We start from the raw sequence: 18,785 nt of genomic DNA, 5'->3' as shown, positions 1-18,785 counted from the left end.
ATTTCATAGCAGCGGAGATAGGAAGCCTGGGGAAACACTCTGCTATTAACAACTGTACTAAAATAAGCCTCCTCTCTCAATTTTGTAACAATTGTTTTAATAAGTTTTTTGGCAAGAGGCTGGAATAAATGATCATCCCTTTGCTCTCGTGCCAATTGCATTAACTCCTACGCCCAGCGTCACTCAGACAATTGGGTCACAACAGCTGTTCTCACTTCACGCACCCAAGTTTGAGCTGCAGTTGGAAATTTTAGACATTTTTCTAAGACAGCTTCTCAGCAGCCTGAAGTTGCTTCAAATAAATGATCCAGAAATGAGGACAAATTTATGCTAAGATGTCTTCCCCCAATTAACCTGAAGTCAAAATTTATTTCTGCAGTAAAATAACAGCTTGTTTTCCCATCCTGTATCACAATGTTTACTGCATACTAAGGCTGAGAAAAACTGATGTATAACTGGGAAACAGCCTGAGGATTCATCTGTCCCAACTGGTCATCCAGACAGGGCAAATAAAAATAAACTGTGGCCCATGTGAAATATAAACCTTTATTTAGGGGCAAGAGAGTGAGGACGGAATGATGAGATCAGTTTTTTCCATCCCACAAGTACAACACTTTCCAGCTTGGGAGAATGAGCCTGAGGACAGGCAAGAGCTTTCAGCATATATATTTTGAAAATCCCAATCTTCAGTCTGATTAATAATGCACTTGCACTTGGCAGCCTGAAAATTTCACCTCTAAAAATCAGCTTTAGAGAACTGGCAGCCATAAGCACTCACAATTTCAGCATCAAGATAAGCCTTTGGGAGAACACTCAAGCCAAACCCAGACACAACTGCACACTCTCCAGGCTGCCTTAGCTACTCCCTTTCAGCTCAGCTGCCTCAACTCCGCGTGAACACTTGCCTGAATAGATTCTTCTCATTTTGCCAACAGTGAGTGATGATTTTGCCAGTTAACTCCCACCACCGCAACTTCCACCATCTCTTGTTATTTGAGAAAATAAAACTGCAGCAGCTCTTCGAAGACTTTTCAGGAAACACTCAGATAAACCAGACAGTGTTCCCAGTTTATACTCAAAAAGATCATTGGGAGCTGTCAGTCCAGTTCCTGCCTACACACCATCCCTACGGCTCTACTACAGCAGCACAAACACACAGTTAGGAAAGTGACTGCTCATAGCTAAAGAGCTAAGAAGTCCAGACCATCCCAGTGAACCTGTTTTTGATACGGAAACATTAACCAGCAGTTTAACTGACAAAGAATAAAGGCATCAGCCTCCAAATGCAGAATTTTAACTTGTTATTTGGATAAGGATGGAGTTACTATGATAAAGGCATGGATCATGCTTTGACACACTTTCACTTTCTTATTTATAACCGTTAGACTGAATTATGAAGACCTCATCAGAAACAGAGGAAATGCAAAAGACAAAAGGCTGCAGATGTCCTGAGCTATAAGAAGGTTACAGGAAGCCCCAAGCTGTTCCAAATGAAAGGGAGGCCATGAATTAGGAAGTACTATTGGCACATCAGAAGTCCAAATGCCAGTAGCAGATTTAAGCTCTTTTTTACCCCCCCCTACACCACATTTTAATATTTGCATCTTACAGTAAATCACAGTATTATCTCCTCTCTTATATCTAGCTTGCTTGTTTCATGGTACAATGGGATTTAATTTCTACTCAAGAAAGCTTCTGGAGCAATGCCTAGTTTGCAAAATAACATCTCATAAGGAACATATATTGACTGTAATTAATTCCCATAGATGGAGAGTCTAATTAACAAGATTTCAAGTAATAACTCAGTTGGATTTAATCCATGAAGTGAACTGGCAACACGCACCAGGAAAGAGGCAGAGGGTGCGAGGATATATGTGGGGAAGAAATCACACACGACAGGCAAAAGGACACGTTCAAAGTGGTTCCCAGCCACTCTCAGCCCTGGATCTTGTCTGTTTTCCATCACCCCGGTGGGTTTCATTTCTGCTCCCTTGTGCATGCTATTTCCTGCATACACAACACAAAATTACCTTGGCTATTTCAGTTTTCAGCTAGAAGATTAATATGCCCAACTCTCATGCACCATTCTTCTTAACAGGAGCACACTTCTGCAAGTTGTGCATTTCACTGCCATTGGACGTCCTTGTGCATCTAATCTAGCAACAGAACATGAAAGGGAAGGTTCTCAGTAACACCATCTTTATTGCCAAGTTCCATTTACAAAGAAAGGTGTTTTGTTCACTCTTGTCCAGGTTTTCAATAGCCAGGACATGATCAGTGCCAGCAAATACAGACTCAGCTTAGAAATCTGGATTTCAAAGATATACAGCAATACTTTCTAAGTTCAGTCCCCTCCCACTTATATACATTTTTATTTAAATTAACATAAAATATCATCACACTTACTCCAAATGTATAACATAACTTACATTAAATAATTAATACTTATTGCCTGTAGAAAAGACATTTTGGAATCCCATTCACCTTGTGTTTAGACTTCTTTCCATTTAAACGTAGAAGTGCACATTCAGGACATTTTTTTTAGTGAAGCACATTTCAGACATTTTTGAAATGTATTTCATAGGAGGACAGACTTTCATGTTCATTAAATGCTTTAGTATACAAAGCCCAGATACAATCATTCTTCTAGAAAAATACATTTCCCTTTGCACCTGAAACAATCCAACTTGCAAAACAGCTCAAAAGGAAGCAAAAAGTTTGCAACAAAACATCAACACACATTCACAAGTGGAGATGCCTAAAGCCAGTCCCTAAAGCTGAAAATGCTCCCAGCAGGTCCCCTAGAGATGTAACCATCTGTTCTTCAGCGCTACCACAGGTAAAACAAAGCTCCTAGAAATCCTAACAGTCCATAAATGTAGAAGCTTGAAGCTATTCTCACTCCTCTTCAAAAACTATCCTTACGTTCACTGTAAGAACTGTGGCAGAAGTATTTAAATACATTCCCACACACTCAGACTCTCATCTCATAGAGACCTGAGTATCAGATTGCTGTTACCACGTCTTAAGCCCATTTTACACCAGGTATGAGTGTCCACGGCCAAAAGATGACAAAAAAAATCTTGATTATTTTAAGATCACAACATTAAAAAAATCCTGAGAACACCATATACTAAGCTGAGCTTTAACTCTAACCTTTGTCATCAACAAGTATTCCTTGTCATTACTTAGTTAAGCCCTTTTTAAATAAACACGCTCCACACATTCATTTATGCTCAAGAGACAGTCACAACAATGACTCAAATTTCTTTCCATATTCATTAAGAAGCACTGACTTCAAGTTAGCCAAACAAAACACATACTGCCACAGTGCATGTTTATTAGACATGCAAAACTTAGCTTTACATTTGCAATACATTAGCAAACATAACACACAATTTAAAACATCCCGCAAAAGAAATCAAGTTTGAGCAATGTGCATATCCTTAAAAATTCTGGGAGACCAAAATAGGGAAAATTTTGTACAAATGTGATATAAAAATATTTTTCCGTATGAAATAACCTTCTGTTTGAGACTCAGTCCAGAGCTTCATGTCCCACATTTCTATTGCTGCTCAAAAATTCCAGAACAGCAGAAAAAAAGCACAAGTATTCCCCCCCTCCCCACCTCCTTAGACAGCTCTACCCCAGCAGGCTCTGCTTAGATCACCATCAGCTTTGCTGGAGCTGAGAGGAGACAGACAGAGTTGTTACGTATTTTTGTAATTCATGATGCAGACGTGTAGGAAAGATCAGAGCACCAGAGCACAAAGCACAGGAAATCACTCCAAAAACTCAGAGATAATGGAAGAGCAGTGCCCAGGAGAACGATGCCCTGCAGTCAGCAAAGAGCGACAGCAACAGTTCAGAACTTCCCAAACATATCAGGTGCCTATGGCCAGGATGCCTGAAAATGGGTAGGAACCTTATTAAGGAGAGTTACCGCTTTTTAGGGAAAATGCCCAGATCTCTATGATGCCTTGATTTCATGCCTCTTCCTGAATCTCTCACTCAACCCTAAGACTATAAGGTGAAGTTTTCCAGGTGACACCTGTTAGCACAGTGTTCTTTTACGAGCAAATCTCCATATAGCTCTACCTGCTTAGTTGAGCTGGATAGCAAGGACAGCGCCTGAATTCTTAACATGACTTTTTTTTCTTTTGCAAGAGTGCTCATTAGGCTATTTTGTGTTTACCTCTAACACCTGTGCAGCAAAAGAGTGACCAATAACACCAGAGCACCAACAGCACCATGCGATTCAAGTCCTGTGTTCACTTTCACAAAATGACTTCACATTTACACAAAGCTCAACCTGTTTGTCTTACAGCTTCCCCATGGCTTCAAGCAGAGAATTTTATGTTTCATTTACTTCAGGAGAAAAAGAAACCCATTTCCTGCTAGCAAAACGACCCTCAGCTGCATGGCAATTATTGAGCTCTGTAATCAGTAAGCATCTGAGGCTCCTTGCTGTAAGCGTGACAATTACAGCTACTCATGTCTTACTGCTTAATAAGAAAAAAGTCACAGTAACTTCAAGCCTAACGATTGCTGATGCTGCCATAGATTATTTTAAGCATTGATTTTTAAAATTTTACACAGAAGAATCCTTCAAATCCACAGAAAAACATTATTTCCCCCTGTATTCTGTCAACATGGGACAAAGGGTTTCTATGAATAACTGGACACAGACTCAAACTCTGATTACCAACTAACGTGGAGTCCTAAATTCTAGAGAAGGAAGAAGGGTTTTAAAGTGCTGTATGTCCATACTTCAAGAATATTTCAGAAGAGTAAATCAATTCTGGAAGATATTACTGATTTTTTTTTTCTCAACAAATGACTTTACAGCACAGCTGCAAGTTTCTCTACAGTGAAAAGCATTATGGAGTTTCTTTAACAGGTGTAATTTTATAAGGTCAGATTAATTTAAGGAACAGAAGTCAGAATTTTAGTTCATCATGAATTCACAGAATCACTTTATGAGTGAGCTGTGAAGGATGAGCTCACTCTTTACAGCATAATTCATGACTATGCACAAAATACAGCCTCCAGTATTAATACGTATGACTGTACTTCTAGTAAATTTGTTTTAACCCACATAGCTAGTGAAAAACAGGGCAGAAAGCTAAATGTTAGGTTTCTTCCTATATCCAAGAATTTCAGATTCTTGTAAATATCCAAGAAAGAAATTATTGTACACAGGTTTATACTACAAGCATCACCCACTAGTAAGGCAGACACTGGAACTGAGCACTCCTTCACCACACGCATGCTGCCACTGTTCTGTTCACAAAGGAAACGCTGGAGCCCTGTCCATTGCTGCCCACCGTGCTACAGAACAGCAAAAGGACCTGCAAGAGGCTGTGACACTAAGCAACTGCTATCCTGGTAAAACTCAATACAGTGAGACACAGATCACAACACAAAGCAACATGCAGCAGGCCTTGGTGTTTTTGGTGTCTCTTCTCAAAAGGAAAGGACTATTAGAGATGTTTTATGGTATCAGAATATGGCTCAAGATAGGCACAGCCTCTACAAAACATGCCGAGCATTTACCACCTCACAACATATCAGCATTTTTCTCATTTTCTCCCCTTTGGCCTGCAGTATTGCACTGAAAGAGCAAGAATGGACAGTAGTTCAGCTGCTGCTCTCATTTGCAACTTGGTGTTTGGATTCGGTTAAACAGAGTGATGCTACACTGACTCACATCAACTTCTGTTTTAGAAGAAGGTGTATTTGTGGCTGATGTGCTAATGCTTTCTTGGTCGAGTTTCCTTTTTACAGTGAAACGAGGATAAGGAAATAGCCTTTGAGTTTTTCTGATAAGAGACAGATATGATACTCTTCAAGGAATTGTAGATTAGTAACAACACAACTCACGGAGATAAGATTGCCAGATGACGTACTGCAGCATCTCCAGAGCCTGTAATGCAGCATGAAGTGCAGTCAAACTGTACACACATAACAGTACCTCAGTTGCCTACTGAGAGCTGCACAGGAAACACCTGGTTGTGGGATTGAACCACCACTCCAAGGCAATGAAAAGCACAAAGTCACCTTTCTTTCATCACCATTTCTCGTGCAGTGTGGCTCAAGGGTGAGATTATGCATGCCTGTTAAAAGTCCCTCTGTGAATGGCCCTAATCTTGCTAGACCTAAATTTTAAATTAGATAAATAAAGATCAAGGTTTTCCTGTCTAGAATTAATACTATTTAGGGGAACTCAGCCCGCACAGTGGCATTTTCTGTAATCCAGGTCAAGAGTTAAGGTTAACAGCTAACATAAAATGCTTTCCAATTAAGGCATCATTTTTTATAATGATCTTTAGAGTATTACTGGGGCCACAGTGTAATGCTGCAACATGGTGGAGGAAGTCTAGACTGCAGGAAATTCAGCTAATAAAAATTTATTTATGTGGTCCTTCTGCCCAAATTGCTACTTGTTCAGATACATGTACATTAGCCACAACAGTGACTGCAGTATAAACTTACCCTAAGCACATGGAAAAAAGCTAAACCCAAAATCATGGCCTCTTACTCCAGCAGCAAGGCCAAATTCTCACCACCATACACCCATAACAGTGTTAAGAGCACCTAATTCTCTCATTTCATTTTAGATTTTGTGCCATTCTGGAATGGTCGGAATATTTGGTAACTCAATTTGAGACAAAATAGAAGCCACAGAAAATCAGAAATCAATAAAACTGCATGCAAAAGCTAATAAGGGAGTTAAAAAGATGCTGTTTTTCAATAGCAGGCACCTTATACACGTTTTACATGAAGGAAAAGACTGAAAAGCAAGTCAAGATACACTTGTGGATTATTAGATCTCATAAATGTAACACATAAATCAAGTGTTCTACCTGACAGCAAGGAAGAGATACATTAAGATGGGAAAGTAGGCAAGAACTTTTCAGATTCACCTATTTGATAAGAAATCAATGTTAGTAGAGGCAGAACCAGGAAACTGATTGCACTGATGATGGAAATCACAACAGCAAGTTTACAGTAGACTTCAATGTTTGACAGCACTCAGTGTAATACACAGACCAACATGGACACTCTGCTCTTTTTTTCTACCAGCTCAGCTTACTACGTATGGAAATTGATCAGAAAGCTTTAATTTACCATTCACAGTAAATTATGTATAAAAATCAGCAAAGAGCATTCCAAACTTGAATTCACATTTCTTCACTGCTTACTGTCAAATCAGATTCAAGATCTATGAGGCAACGTAAGGCAAACAAACTCGATTGCTTTTGTGCTGTAATTTCTTTTGGTGATACTTTAAAACGGGAAAAAAAAACCACCAACAATAGCTTTCTCTTTCATTTTCAGACTTGAAAAGAAATTACTAGAACTATTCCCATGGGAAGATGAGAAACAAACAGACAAATAATAAAAAAAAAAAAACAAACACAAAAAACCAACAAAACCCAAAGACACCAACAAGAAAGATCTCCAATAACAAAACCCCCCAAACCTTTTAAGAATAAAAGTGCCTCTGTCTGCTTCTAGCTGTTCTTCAGTAGAAGGGGTATCATCATACCATCATTCCTCAGAGCAATTTGACTGTCAGAAGTGAGCAAACAAGCAGTAGATATTAAAATATTTCTTATCTTTGTAGCTAGTTAAGCAAAGACTAAAAATGTTTCAAAAATGTCTTGCAATCATATGACTAAGCAATTCTCATATTAAGTTTCAGAGTTTTACCTTATGAAAAAAATATTTTTAGATGCATCTTGCTTTGAATCAGACTTTGAAATAAATATTACACATGGGAAACAAAGCACTGAACCTTGGAGTCCTGTGAACACAACACAGAAAGGGGCGAGCCTGCTGGTATCATAGAGGCCTCCAAAAGCTGAATGAGATCAGAATAAAAAACAATGAAACAAATGGAAATGGAATCTTTGTACTATAAAGTAAAGTACTTTATACTACTGTTCCTGGTGAACAATATGCCTCCAGTTTCAAAGAAGTAGCAATTCAACATCTTGAAGCCAGGTATCCAAAAATGTCTTCGCTTTTCCTTAGCACTGTAGGTCTTTGACTATAAGGTTACTGCAGCTGGATCTTTATTTGATAATAGGAAGAAAGTAGGTGCTCTTGTACAACAGAAATGGCTAGGGAAATGTCCAATCCAGTTTCTTTTCTTCCCCTGGTTTAAATATGCCAAACATCTGATGCTTATTCTAAAAGCTGCCCACATTCTTTCATCGCTGGGCCTCTTCTTGCAGACCAGATGTCTCTGATGCTGCAGGAAGTATCTTGTGCTCCCGAAGAAACAAAAATACAATGAAGAATTTGGTTAATTTGCATCACTGCTTATCACAGTCTGTGGGTAAACTTAGTCAGAACACTCATCTTCTATCTCTTTTACCTTGCAATCTTCAAGCTCAGACTGCAAAGATGGCTGAGGAATGCAGCTGAACGTACGAATACTGTGCGAATCGACCGGTGGGACCAGTGTGAGCGACTCTACACTTAGTGCATCTGTATTGTCATCTGATATTAATGATATTGTGGGCTGCTGTGCAGGAATCAGGCTAGGGGACAGGTTTGCTGTTTCTATGTCACTGTTTTTTACAGCACTCTTGCTAGACTTTGAGACAGCTGAAAGAGTTTCATCAGTCAACGTCATCTGACCAGAAACAGTTGTGCGGGGCTGCTCGGGAGCTGGAGAGTCATCTATTAAAGAAAACATCAAGAAAGAATCAATATTAGATTCAACTTAGCATGTACATTCATTAAGCCAAAGAGTGTACTGTACTTCATGAATATTTAAGAATACTTGGGTGGAAAATGTAGTGCTATGAAGCACTGTGCTTAAAAATTTGCTTTTTAGTAATTAGAAACAACATGTAAAATATGGCACGATATCAAATGCCAGCACTAAACTTTTCACATCAGAAACCAGAACATTCACACATCTTATACTGTACAGCAATACGGCAAATATTCCTAAAGAGAGGAAACAGAGGGGAAGAGTAAGAAAGCCTCCCCAGACTTTAGCACAGTCTAAACAAAATTAAGTGCCCCATACCTGGAAGCTCTTCAGAATTAGTAAAGAACCCCTGTATAACCAATCTGCCCAAGAGAACACCTATTTATTGTTTTAAAAACAAAGATTTGGAAGTTGTTCACTCATTCCATTCTCTAGATTCAGTTTAAAATGACATCTCAGTCATAGAAACTACAACTATGAAAGGACAAAAAGGAGAATTATGTGCTTATGGTAATGAAGGTGCCACAAAATAAGCCTGTTTTTATGTAGGCTTTTAAATGAAATTTTGTGCTCATAGCTGGAGCATGCAACAGGGATAGAACTGGGAATGAGCCACTACATACTACAGGAAACAGATATGCTGCTGGCACTTCCTTCACAATGAAATAAAACATTTACTTGTCTTGTCCTTTTATTTTTTTTCCCCTTAAAATCCTGCTAACCGACAAGTAAGCTGCTCATTTGGCACAGATGGACAGCGAATGTCCCAGATCAGGGGGTACAGCCTTGTATGAGCGAGTATGCCCACAAATTTATCTTCTTTTCAGACTAGTAATAGATGCCATTAAAGTAACAGGTATCCAGCTTCAAGACAGACCATTTAGAGCTTGTGTTAAAAAACAGCATGTGTTCAAGTGTACAGGCATCTGCAGAAAAGGCTACAAGGCAGTGTAGTGTGAATACAGAGACCAGGAATTGAACTCTGGTTTTAATACACAGTAACCTTAAAATATTTCACTTTCAATATAATTCCAATTATTTCTGTAAAAATAAAACAGAAAATGTGAACATAAGGGAGAAAAAAAATACAAACAAAAAACCACATCAACAAAGAAAAACAAAGCTTAGAATGGAATGAGCATCAGTAAGACATCAGTGAGACAGCAGTAAAAGACAGTTTTGTTGGTTGTTATTATTATTATGTTTATTATTTTACCTTTCCCCAAACAAAGGTGCACTCTCACTTCGAAAATCATTCAATTTTACTTTTTCCTGAATCTGTAGCTAAAGCTTCTTGCTTTAAGGAAAACAAAATTTAGATTTAAAAGGACAGTCTTTGAAACAAAAAGGCCATTACTACTTATTGTTAAAAGTAAGGAGAAATTCAAGTAACTCTGCAGATTATTCTTCTTAGGTGTCACGAAGCTTTAGACAAAACTTGGCAGCTGATAACAGAAGTGATGCAAGGCTTGCATGGAAAATGAATTGCTAAGAACTTTAAAATCAGGCAACAATTCATTCCTCTGAATTCCAAAATAAATGCTAACACTTCAATATTTAAAAAAATACAGTCTCTTTGCAGTGGTTTTAACTTCTAAGCTCACAAAACCTTAAAAAGAAAATCAAACACTTTGCCAAGACTTTTTTTTAATAGTAAGAATTCACCAAGATTCAAGCAGCAGACTGAGAAATTCTGGTAAATAAAGTACTGTCAGCCAGTGGTGTTCTGCTCAGGAATGGCATAATGTGTCAGGTCTCTACTGCTGCTATTTCACTCCTGGTTCTGGAGTTTCACTTCTTATATATTCAGGCCCCCTCTCCCGAGAAAATATCAGTGCATTTCCATATAACTTTAATTCACTGAAAAGCTGACATTTCATTACACTACACTGTCCCTAATCTTTTCACACAGGATCTAAATGACTGAAGTGAATCCCTTCTTACTATAAGAAAAAAACATTTAGAAAAAACTTCATTAGAAAATTATCTGGAGTCAAAATCCACCATATTTTCTATTTGAAGGTCCTACAGTGCATTCAGAAAAAAAGACAAAGAGATGGTATCAAGAAATGTAAGCAGAACAAACTCGGTGTCTAGCATCTCATAAGCAGAAAAGACAACAGCAGAGCTCTTCCGTGCTTTTTGGGGAGGGTTTTATTTATTATTGATAGCAGTAAGTCTCTCCCCTCTACTTTCCATCTTCCATTAGTCGCTGTCAGAATGTCGCTCCTGTCACTGCACTGAAGGGCAGCAGTGAGAGCATCCCTGCCAGAATGCCCAGGGAGCAGCCAGGCACCACTTAGTGCTCACAGGGGCAGGGAGTAAATATCAGTGCAGAACGAGAGGGGAAAAAGAAAAAAAGAAAAAGAAGTTTTAACCTTCTGGAAAAGGCCAACAGCTCTGGGTGCTATTTTGCAACACATCATCTCTACTGGAATGATTGGTATCTGAAAACCAACCCTTCAGTCACAGCTGTAACAGCCAGAGATCACTGCCTGCCAGACTGGCACCTGCATCTTCAGGACTGAGCACTCAGATTCACTGGGCCTTCAGGTGGGCACAGAGCTTTATGTGTTCATCATCATTATTACAATCTCCCAAATGTTTTGGATGCAGGAATAGAAAAAAAAATAAAATCAGAGTGTTGATGAAGTGCTAAATGGAGTAGGAAATCCAGCATCTTGGAATGAAAATTTGGAATATAAAGAGTATTACAATTAAAAAAACAAAACAGCAACAGAGTGCTGTGTTGATGTAGGAGATTTTCACATGTACCTCCCAGTTTAACTGAATGCATCACTTCAGGTCAATAATTCCAAGTAAGAAAACCTTGGAAGCTCATAATTTTGGAGCTGTTTTGAACTCATGTACAATTCAGCGAAGGATCCAAATAAATATCCATGCATTTATGTATGATCTGAACTGTCTGTCTCTGAAATTGGGAAAATCAATTGGAAAAAAATATATATCCTCCAACTGGAAAAAAATTATGAATGGATTATTACAAGAATGACTGTCTTTAAAAACTAGATAGTTAGCAAGCTATCGATTCAGGGGTATCAAGGCACCCAGTCTGCTATATGTATATATATCTGCTATATATCCCTACTCACTATCTGTAACTTACATCTTCACTGCATACAGTAATACTGAGTAGCTTTCAAAAAGACCCAACTTCTCAAATTTGGTTCCAGTTTACTTTTGGATAGAAAGAGCAAAAATAATGACAATTGTCATTTTTACCTGAATAAAATCTGGTCTCTGAAACATACTCTTCAACGTGACAAAGTTACCACCCAATATGGGAAAAATGCCTATTTACCTCTCCCCAGCTCACGTGTTCAAACAGAAGTGTTCTGACAAAAAAATGTCAGACTGGAATTCAAGTACCAAACAAGATTCAAAACCACGGTGTAACTTTGCAAAGCATTGGGTGACACCAGCTGTCCACAGCTGTGAAGGATTCAGCACCCTCAGATTTTGTTCAGCACTTCTATAGTACTACCAAGGTTATCATTACAGAAACAAAACACTTCTGTTATATCATCTTATGCTATAATGGTTATTAGGGAAAAAAGATAGGAGAGAATAGAAAAAGGTAAGAATGAATATAATCTACAGAAAAGCACCTTAAACTGTACAGCTATATACAATAAAAGGATAAACAAAAATATAAATAACGGTACATTAAGTAAAAAGACACAAAGCAAGTTTAATAAATGAAAAATAGTATTTCTATAATATTAACAGAGTAAAATATTTTTATGCCATGGTGGTGAAAAAAGAAAATTAGACTCAACACAGGTTACAGAACTGAGAACCAGTCTGAAGCCTACTTCCATCCTTTCTGTTTATGCTTCCCCTCCCCAATCCTTCAGGCAGACAAGCAGTCCATAAATCCATTTGCCTGAGTCTGATGATAAAAAGAAGCAAGTTTGTACCATCACAGTCTGAGGACAATCTTATACTGAGTGTTGTCTCTGTTTTACCTGAGTTATAAATTTCTTGCTGCTAGCAAATACCTGCGTTACTGTCCATTCTGGACCCTGTGCTAAATTCCACTACAGCCATGGCTGCCCCTGTGCAAATGAAGACATGGCTGCTTTGAAGCTGGAAGTTCGATAGATCATTTTGTGGTATGCAGAATTGCAGTTTCTGGGGAGAGAGCCATGAAATACGGGAGAAACTGTAGGTAAGACTTTCAGAAACAGCTGAAATCCAGAAATTGCAGCACAATTCTCCCCCAAATCAGTACAGTCAAATATTAATGATGCTTTCTTCAATTTCCTACCTCACTGCCACTACTGCAAGCATGGAAACCAAGCATGCTCTATTAACTTTACGGGCTTTTGAAATCTTATGGAGGAACCTGCCTGAATGGATATTGCGTGAGTTTCGGTTGCAGCTGCTGCTTGAAGACCTAAACCCAGTGTCCACCGTGACTGTCAGCCTCCGACAGACTAAACACCCGCCGTCGTCCTTTCCTGCCAGACCTTACTAGAGGAAAACACAGCGATATATCATACCAAGGCTGTAACAGTGAAACAAGGAAGGGAAACTGGAATGAAGACAAAGGATAAATGTTAGAGCAGCAACAAGATTAAAAGTGACGAGGACGCATCTGTAACTGCTGGTATCTCCAACACAACTTGAGACCTCAACGAGTCTTTTTAAGTTTGGGAAACAGTTCTGCAGCTAGAAGTAGTCATTCTTTAGAAATAATGAGTGAAGTTACTGTTTCCTTACCTATCTGGAAACATACATAATGCAGTTTGGACTACCTGAGGTCTGACAGCATTACACGGAGGCAATACCTGTGGGCTTTTTCATCACAAACTACATACGTGCTACAAAACCTTGAGAAAAGCTATCTATTACAAATTCTAGTAATATAGCATTATTTGGATTCCCACTGGCAATAAATTACATGAGGTGCCCCACAGCACAGATGATAATACTTCAGCCCACTCAGTGCTACTGTTCTAAGAAGTGACACTGAAGTATTATACTTGGATTAAAACAAAGGCAAATACAGCACTTTAAAAGATAGCAGCAGTTAAGATGATGGTGCTTGGTGCATAGAAAGCTTCTGAGTAAGAAACTTTCTAGAAACAAAAAACTAGTTACTTGCCTAATTATAAAATTACTAGCATTGGAGAACAGATCATACCACATTTACATTACTGATCATAAAAGAAATAGACAGGGATGGTTTCAGTAAGACAGCAGGCACTGCTCTCACAGGCTCTCCATCCTTGATCAAGCATCCTCTACTTGGAATACTAAGTTTTATTTTACAGATGGTATCCAATATTCTCTGCAACAGGGGACATGATTTTCATACTTATTTTAGACCATTTACCATTAATATCTGCCAGAAGCATGAAATAAGACTTCAGTGGCATAGAAAATCATTGCCTCCTGGAGTCCTCAATAACCACTGCTCCAATGTAAACATTTTCTTAAGTGTTGAAGCCAAATGAATTTTAAAGCTTTAAGCAACTCAAAAAGTGATAAAATACAACACTCATGGCATTACATACCCATAACTCTAGAAGACTGCTAACTTACAGTAACAGCTTCTTTATCTTAATCCTTGGCTTATATAAAAATAAGCACTTCAGAGAAGTTCACGGTTCCAGCAAATGCAGCCAAGAAGAGACTGTATTCTAAGTTCAGAAATTTAATGATAAAAATCTGCCTAGCAAGAGCATTTTTACTGTAGGCAGAGCAGCACTTCAGATGGACATCTCATTTTAAAAAGACTGTAAATATGAAGAAAAACACCTAACAGAGCATTTGCAGAATCTGCTGTACTTTTCCTATCTTGCCATGGACTACTCTTTCTTTAAGGGATGGACTCTGCTTTTTCAGTTTTAAGGAACAGGGCTAAGCTTAATGCCCAGGTATTGTAAATGCAGGAGCTGCTGGACTTTAAGAAAAAAAAAATTATGCCACAGAGTACTGTGACAATGGTTGGTAAACTCAGGAATTATACAAGCTTCTTTTGCATCCGATAAAGTAGTTAATGCAACTGTTGTTCTCTTCCATTAAGTGAAATGTACTCAATCAAATGATTCTGTGTAAGTTCAGTTAATCTTCCTTCTCACAGTATGATACTGTTTGATGCACAATGGAGCAAGGAAAACATTTTTTACAAAACAAAAGACCCATGATTTTCTGTGATACATTTTCAAAGGCTTTTTTTTTTTTAATTGCTTACCTGTTAATACATAATCTTGTAACATTTGTATTTGTCAACTAACAAATGCGCAACGTGTCTTTATTTTGTTCTCATCTATCAATATTCTATGTAAAATTCAGTGTATTATGCTCTCAATCTTAATATCTGTGTAGATTACAAGTACCAAATTTTGAACACCTTCAGTCTGTCAATAAACAATCTTGGGATGGCATGATCTCAAATTTACAGCAGAAACAGCTGATGTTCTTAAGATTGTTGAGGTGATTTTCTTGAAATGCACATATTCATCTCTTTTTTTTGGTTAGTTGACCTTCTTGCCTGAAGCTCCTGAGCAACCTTGCGTGTTCTCCATGGTCAACAACCCAATCAGCTGGTACAAAAAACTTGAGAGCAGAGAAAGAACACGTTTGTGTGCATTTTGAATGGAATGGGAAACGAGAAGGACTCTAACGTGACAGACTGCAGCAGCATTCAAATGCTACCTTGGAGCATAAAGCAGATCTTAGCAACTTCTTGCTGCTAATTAGCTACTTGCTACTTCCTGTTTGAAGGCCTGAAGCAAAAAGTCCCTTAAGTCCCATGCAGAATTGATATGTGAGCCTCAGCACCAAATGTTCATCAACCCATTGCTCTGAATTAACTGCCTGTGTACATACAGTAACTGTCTTCTTTGTTACTGCCCTCTGAGTTAGCAGAACAAAATCCATGAGCTTTGTTCAGAGTTCTTCCCTGCAGCACATCATTGCGAGTTGATGACTCTGTGCTGAAGCAGCTGAAGCAAATTCTCACATTCATTTTCACAGACCTTACTGAAGGTTACAATCCCAAAATAGTGATGTGACACAGAACAGTATCATTACAACTAGGCTTCCTAAAGCATCTATCAGAATCCCTAGATCCTATGGAGAAAAAAAAAAGCAAAACAAAACAACAACAAAAAAACCCCCACAACACAAAGCATCCTACACCAAAACCAACACCACCATCCAACACCCAAACACTGTTCTCCTGTATGATGTGGCATTCTGAACATGCTACAATGAAGCCACAATGTAGAGGTCATACTAAGCGCTGGCAGCTGAACTGGTAAAGTGCAGATAGAAATCAGACTTTTCCAAACTTTGATTAGTAATACTATTTAGTTCAGAACAGCATCCTGTTATCACACTTTTCAAAATGCAGCACAAATAAACAACTTTGATACACAAACAACAGCTTATTATGTAGATTTTCCTTTTGGAACTATAATATATTCTATTCTCCAATGAGGTACTCTCTTTCTAGATGAGGAATTACATCCTCCAGATCTATTCAGCTTTTCATAGAAGTCTTGAAAGCACTTGAAAGACCTCTGTCTGACCTCCATGGGATAGACTTATTTGATCCTTTTCTGAACTAACATGTTGCTTACTGCAACAGCAAGAATTTAGATTTTAATTTTCATTTCTTTTACAGTTATCTCCTAGTCACTAAAAATCACAGATGCCTTTTCAAATCTGGATCACAAAAAATTCAAATACAGTAAGGGAAATAATAGCTGAAACTTTTCACACAGCTAGGGAGAATCGTGTAGTGAAACATGTTCTGTCTGTAATGCTAATCCATATTGAGACTTCTGTCAAATCACAGTGCTTCACTGTGTGATCTCTGCTTATTTATCCTAGGCCTTCAAAGACCAGATAACAGCAAGTAACTGTTAGCCACGAAAATAAAATAAGATCCTTCCAATGTTTTAGAAAAACAACTCCAATTTTATTCTGGAGTTGCACATATTGTAGGAATATTGCGACTGTGTGTTAGTTTATTGAAGTAAGAAATGTTTTTTAATATAGTGTCTGGATGCTAGAATGCTTTATAATCTATTCATAAACTTGATAAGCAGTTTTTGCTTACCCTTCTCCAGTGGCACTTCTTGCAAGGATAGTCACTTTGGATGTATAATTTACACTGATCTCCTGACAGCGTTCAGTAAGCAAAGTTATTTCGTGACATATAAAACACTAAATGCCTAATACAGATTGTATCACTTCCTACTAGACTGCAAAAAAAGCTCCCTTTTATCTTCACATGACTTAAATGAAAGCAAAAAGGTGTGTCTTAATTGAGGGAACCATAACAACCATTTCAGAGTGATGAACGTCAAAAGAGACTGTCAAGAAGGGGCTGTTAGAAAATGCCTTGTGAATCCAAGTCAATTCTGCTTTGGCTTTTTTTTTTGTTTTTTTTTTCTTAAATATCCAGAAAGAACTAGAGTAGGGTCAACTCTAAAGTAAAAGCATTTCAATTTGCACCCTTCAGAATTTACTTCTTGCTTAGCCTTCAGCTGGAGGTTCTCTACCTCACATTCATTTTGTTTTCAAAACAAACATCATTGCTGGATTTCTGGTAAACACTACACACACAAAAAGGAGAAGAATTAAGTCATTGTAAGGCAACAAGAGATCCCAGTATAAACTATCTCACTGAACTTACTGACCAACTCAAACACGTGCCAGCTACATTCGTGCAAGTTATATTATCAGTCAATTTAAATGGCTGCTTCAGCTCCAATGAAATAGCCTCCTCAGATGTGGTGTTCAGCCAAGAGTGTTATTTAGTTATTTGAAAGTGTTTCATACTTGGACTCTCGTTAAAAATTAACAGAAGGATCAGATAAATATACAAAAGCCCAGTTGGAAAAAAAAAAAAAAAAAAAGCAGCTTCATGTGGACATAGACTTACCCACTAAGGCAAACAAATGTCGCTCTGAATTTATGCAGAACCAAAGTTCTGTTTAAACGACGACACAAAAACCAAAACACTTCAAATTGTACATGCTAGGAGACAAATCAGACAAACAGGATATCATTTAACCAGTATTTAAGATTGTCACTGAAAGATGCCAAGTATGTAACTCCTTATCCAATAGAAAAATCTGAACACATCATTAAAATTTGCACCACAATCTACTTTAACTAATTTAGGTAAATGATCAAGTGATCTGATACCATAAAGCCCTACCCTGTGTTGAACTCAATAACATCAGAAGTCCATTTGACAGAAACATCTACGGTTCTCCACAACTCTTGGTGCCTAAGCTGAAAATAGTGATTTAATACCTGAGGGACTCTGTGCAACAGAAGGAGTGGAAGCTGAGCTTGCAGCCACTGAATCACAGCGCCCTGTACTCCCACTGCCACTGGACGGCGATGGTGACGAGAGTGGTGATGGATGGTGCTGATTTATACACTGGGCTACAGCAAAGCCTGCAAGAAAGGACAAGAAAGTTTACCCATAAGTAATTAGCTTGTCAAAGTTCACCTACAGGAACAAATCAAGAAACACTAACAGAGAATACTGCATCAGAGTGATATTAATTCCATCAGGTGACTCAGAGGATGTACTCTCTCTCATCCTCACCTCAGGTGTCTGAAAATCTGAATGCATCTTACTCAGAACATTGATGCTACCTATGAGTGCAGATCAGTGAACAAGGATATAGAGGTTAGATGATGCAAAATATTATAAAAACAGAGCTTGTGCAAACAGTCTAAACGTGTCAGTTTGGGGTATATATAACGGTTGTACTCCTTAACGTAACGAAAATGATCAGTTAAAAGTGAACAAAAACAGCCTCTGCAACCTTTCTTACTGCAGTAAGAAGAAATTCACAAAAGATGTGAAGGTCAAGGTCTCAGAAATCCAACATGAGAGCCAAGACGAGAAGAATACATGGAATCTATATTGCACACTCACTGCACAATACTATACTGAACCAAAAGTAAACAAGTTATTCAATGCATGCTGTGTAAAAGAATTTGCATAGAACTATGCAATGAACCAAAAGATGACATAAACTTACACTTTTGG

At 38.1% G+C, this 18,785-nt stretch overlaps 1 protein-coding gene across 11 annotated transcripts in view; it reads right to left on the bottom strand.

Moving 5' to 3' along the window:
• Window positions 1–2,182: 2,182 nt before the first annotated feature.
• The window catches only part of CLEC16A (C-type lectin domain containing 16A), a 62,989-nt gene continuing 46,386 nt past the window's right edge, over window positions 2,183–18,785 (bottom strand). The window contains exons 22-25 of one of the 11 annotated variants that reach the window (XM_048962301.1): window positions 18,035–18,181; window positions 13,101–13,224; window positions 9,948–10,024; window positions 8,582–8,694 (exon numbers count right to left, since the gene is read on the bottom strand). In XM_048962301.1, the coding sequence (XP_048818258.1) occupies window positions 9,994–10,024; window positions 13,101–13,224; window positions 18,035–18,181 (302 nt within the window). In that variant the 3' untranslated portion in view covers window positions 8,582–8,694; window positions 9,948–9,993. Of the gene's footprint in view, window positions 8,695–9,437; window positions 13,229–17,137; window positions 17,753–18,034; window positions 18,182–18,785 lie in introns of those variants that run through there. The other 10 variants (XM_048962298.1, XM_048962304.1, XM_048962302.1 and 7 more) reach the window with 10 other exon arrangements.

This window comes from Lagopus muta, chromosome 15, assembly GCF_023343835.1.
Source record: "Lagopus muta isolate bLagMut1 chromosome 15, bLagMut1 primary, whole genome shotgun sequence".
Lineage (NCBI taxonomy): Eukaryota > Metazoa > Chordata > Aves > Galliformes > Phasianidae > Lagopus > Lagopus muta.
This window is presented reverse-complemented; position numbering and strand designations above follow the sequence as displayed.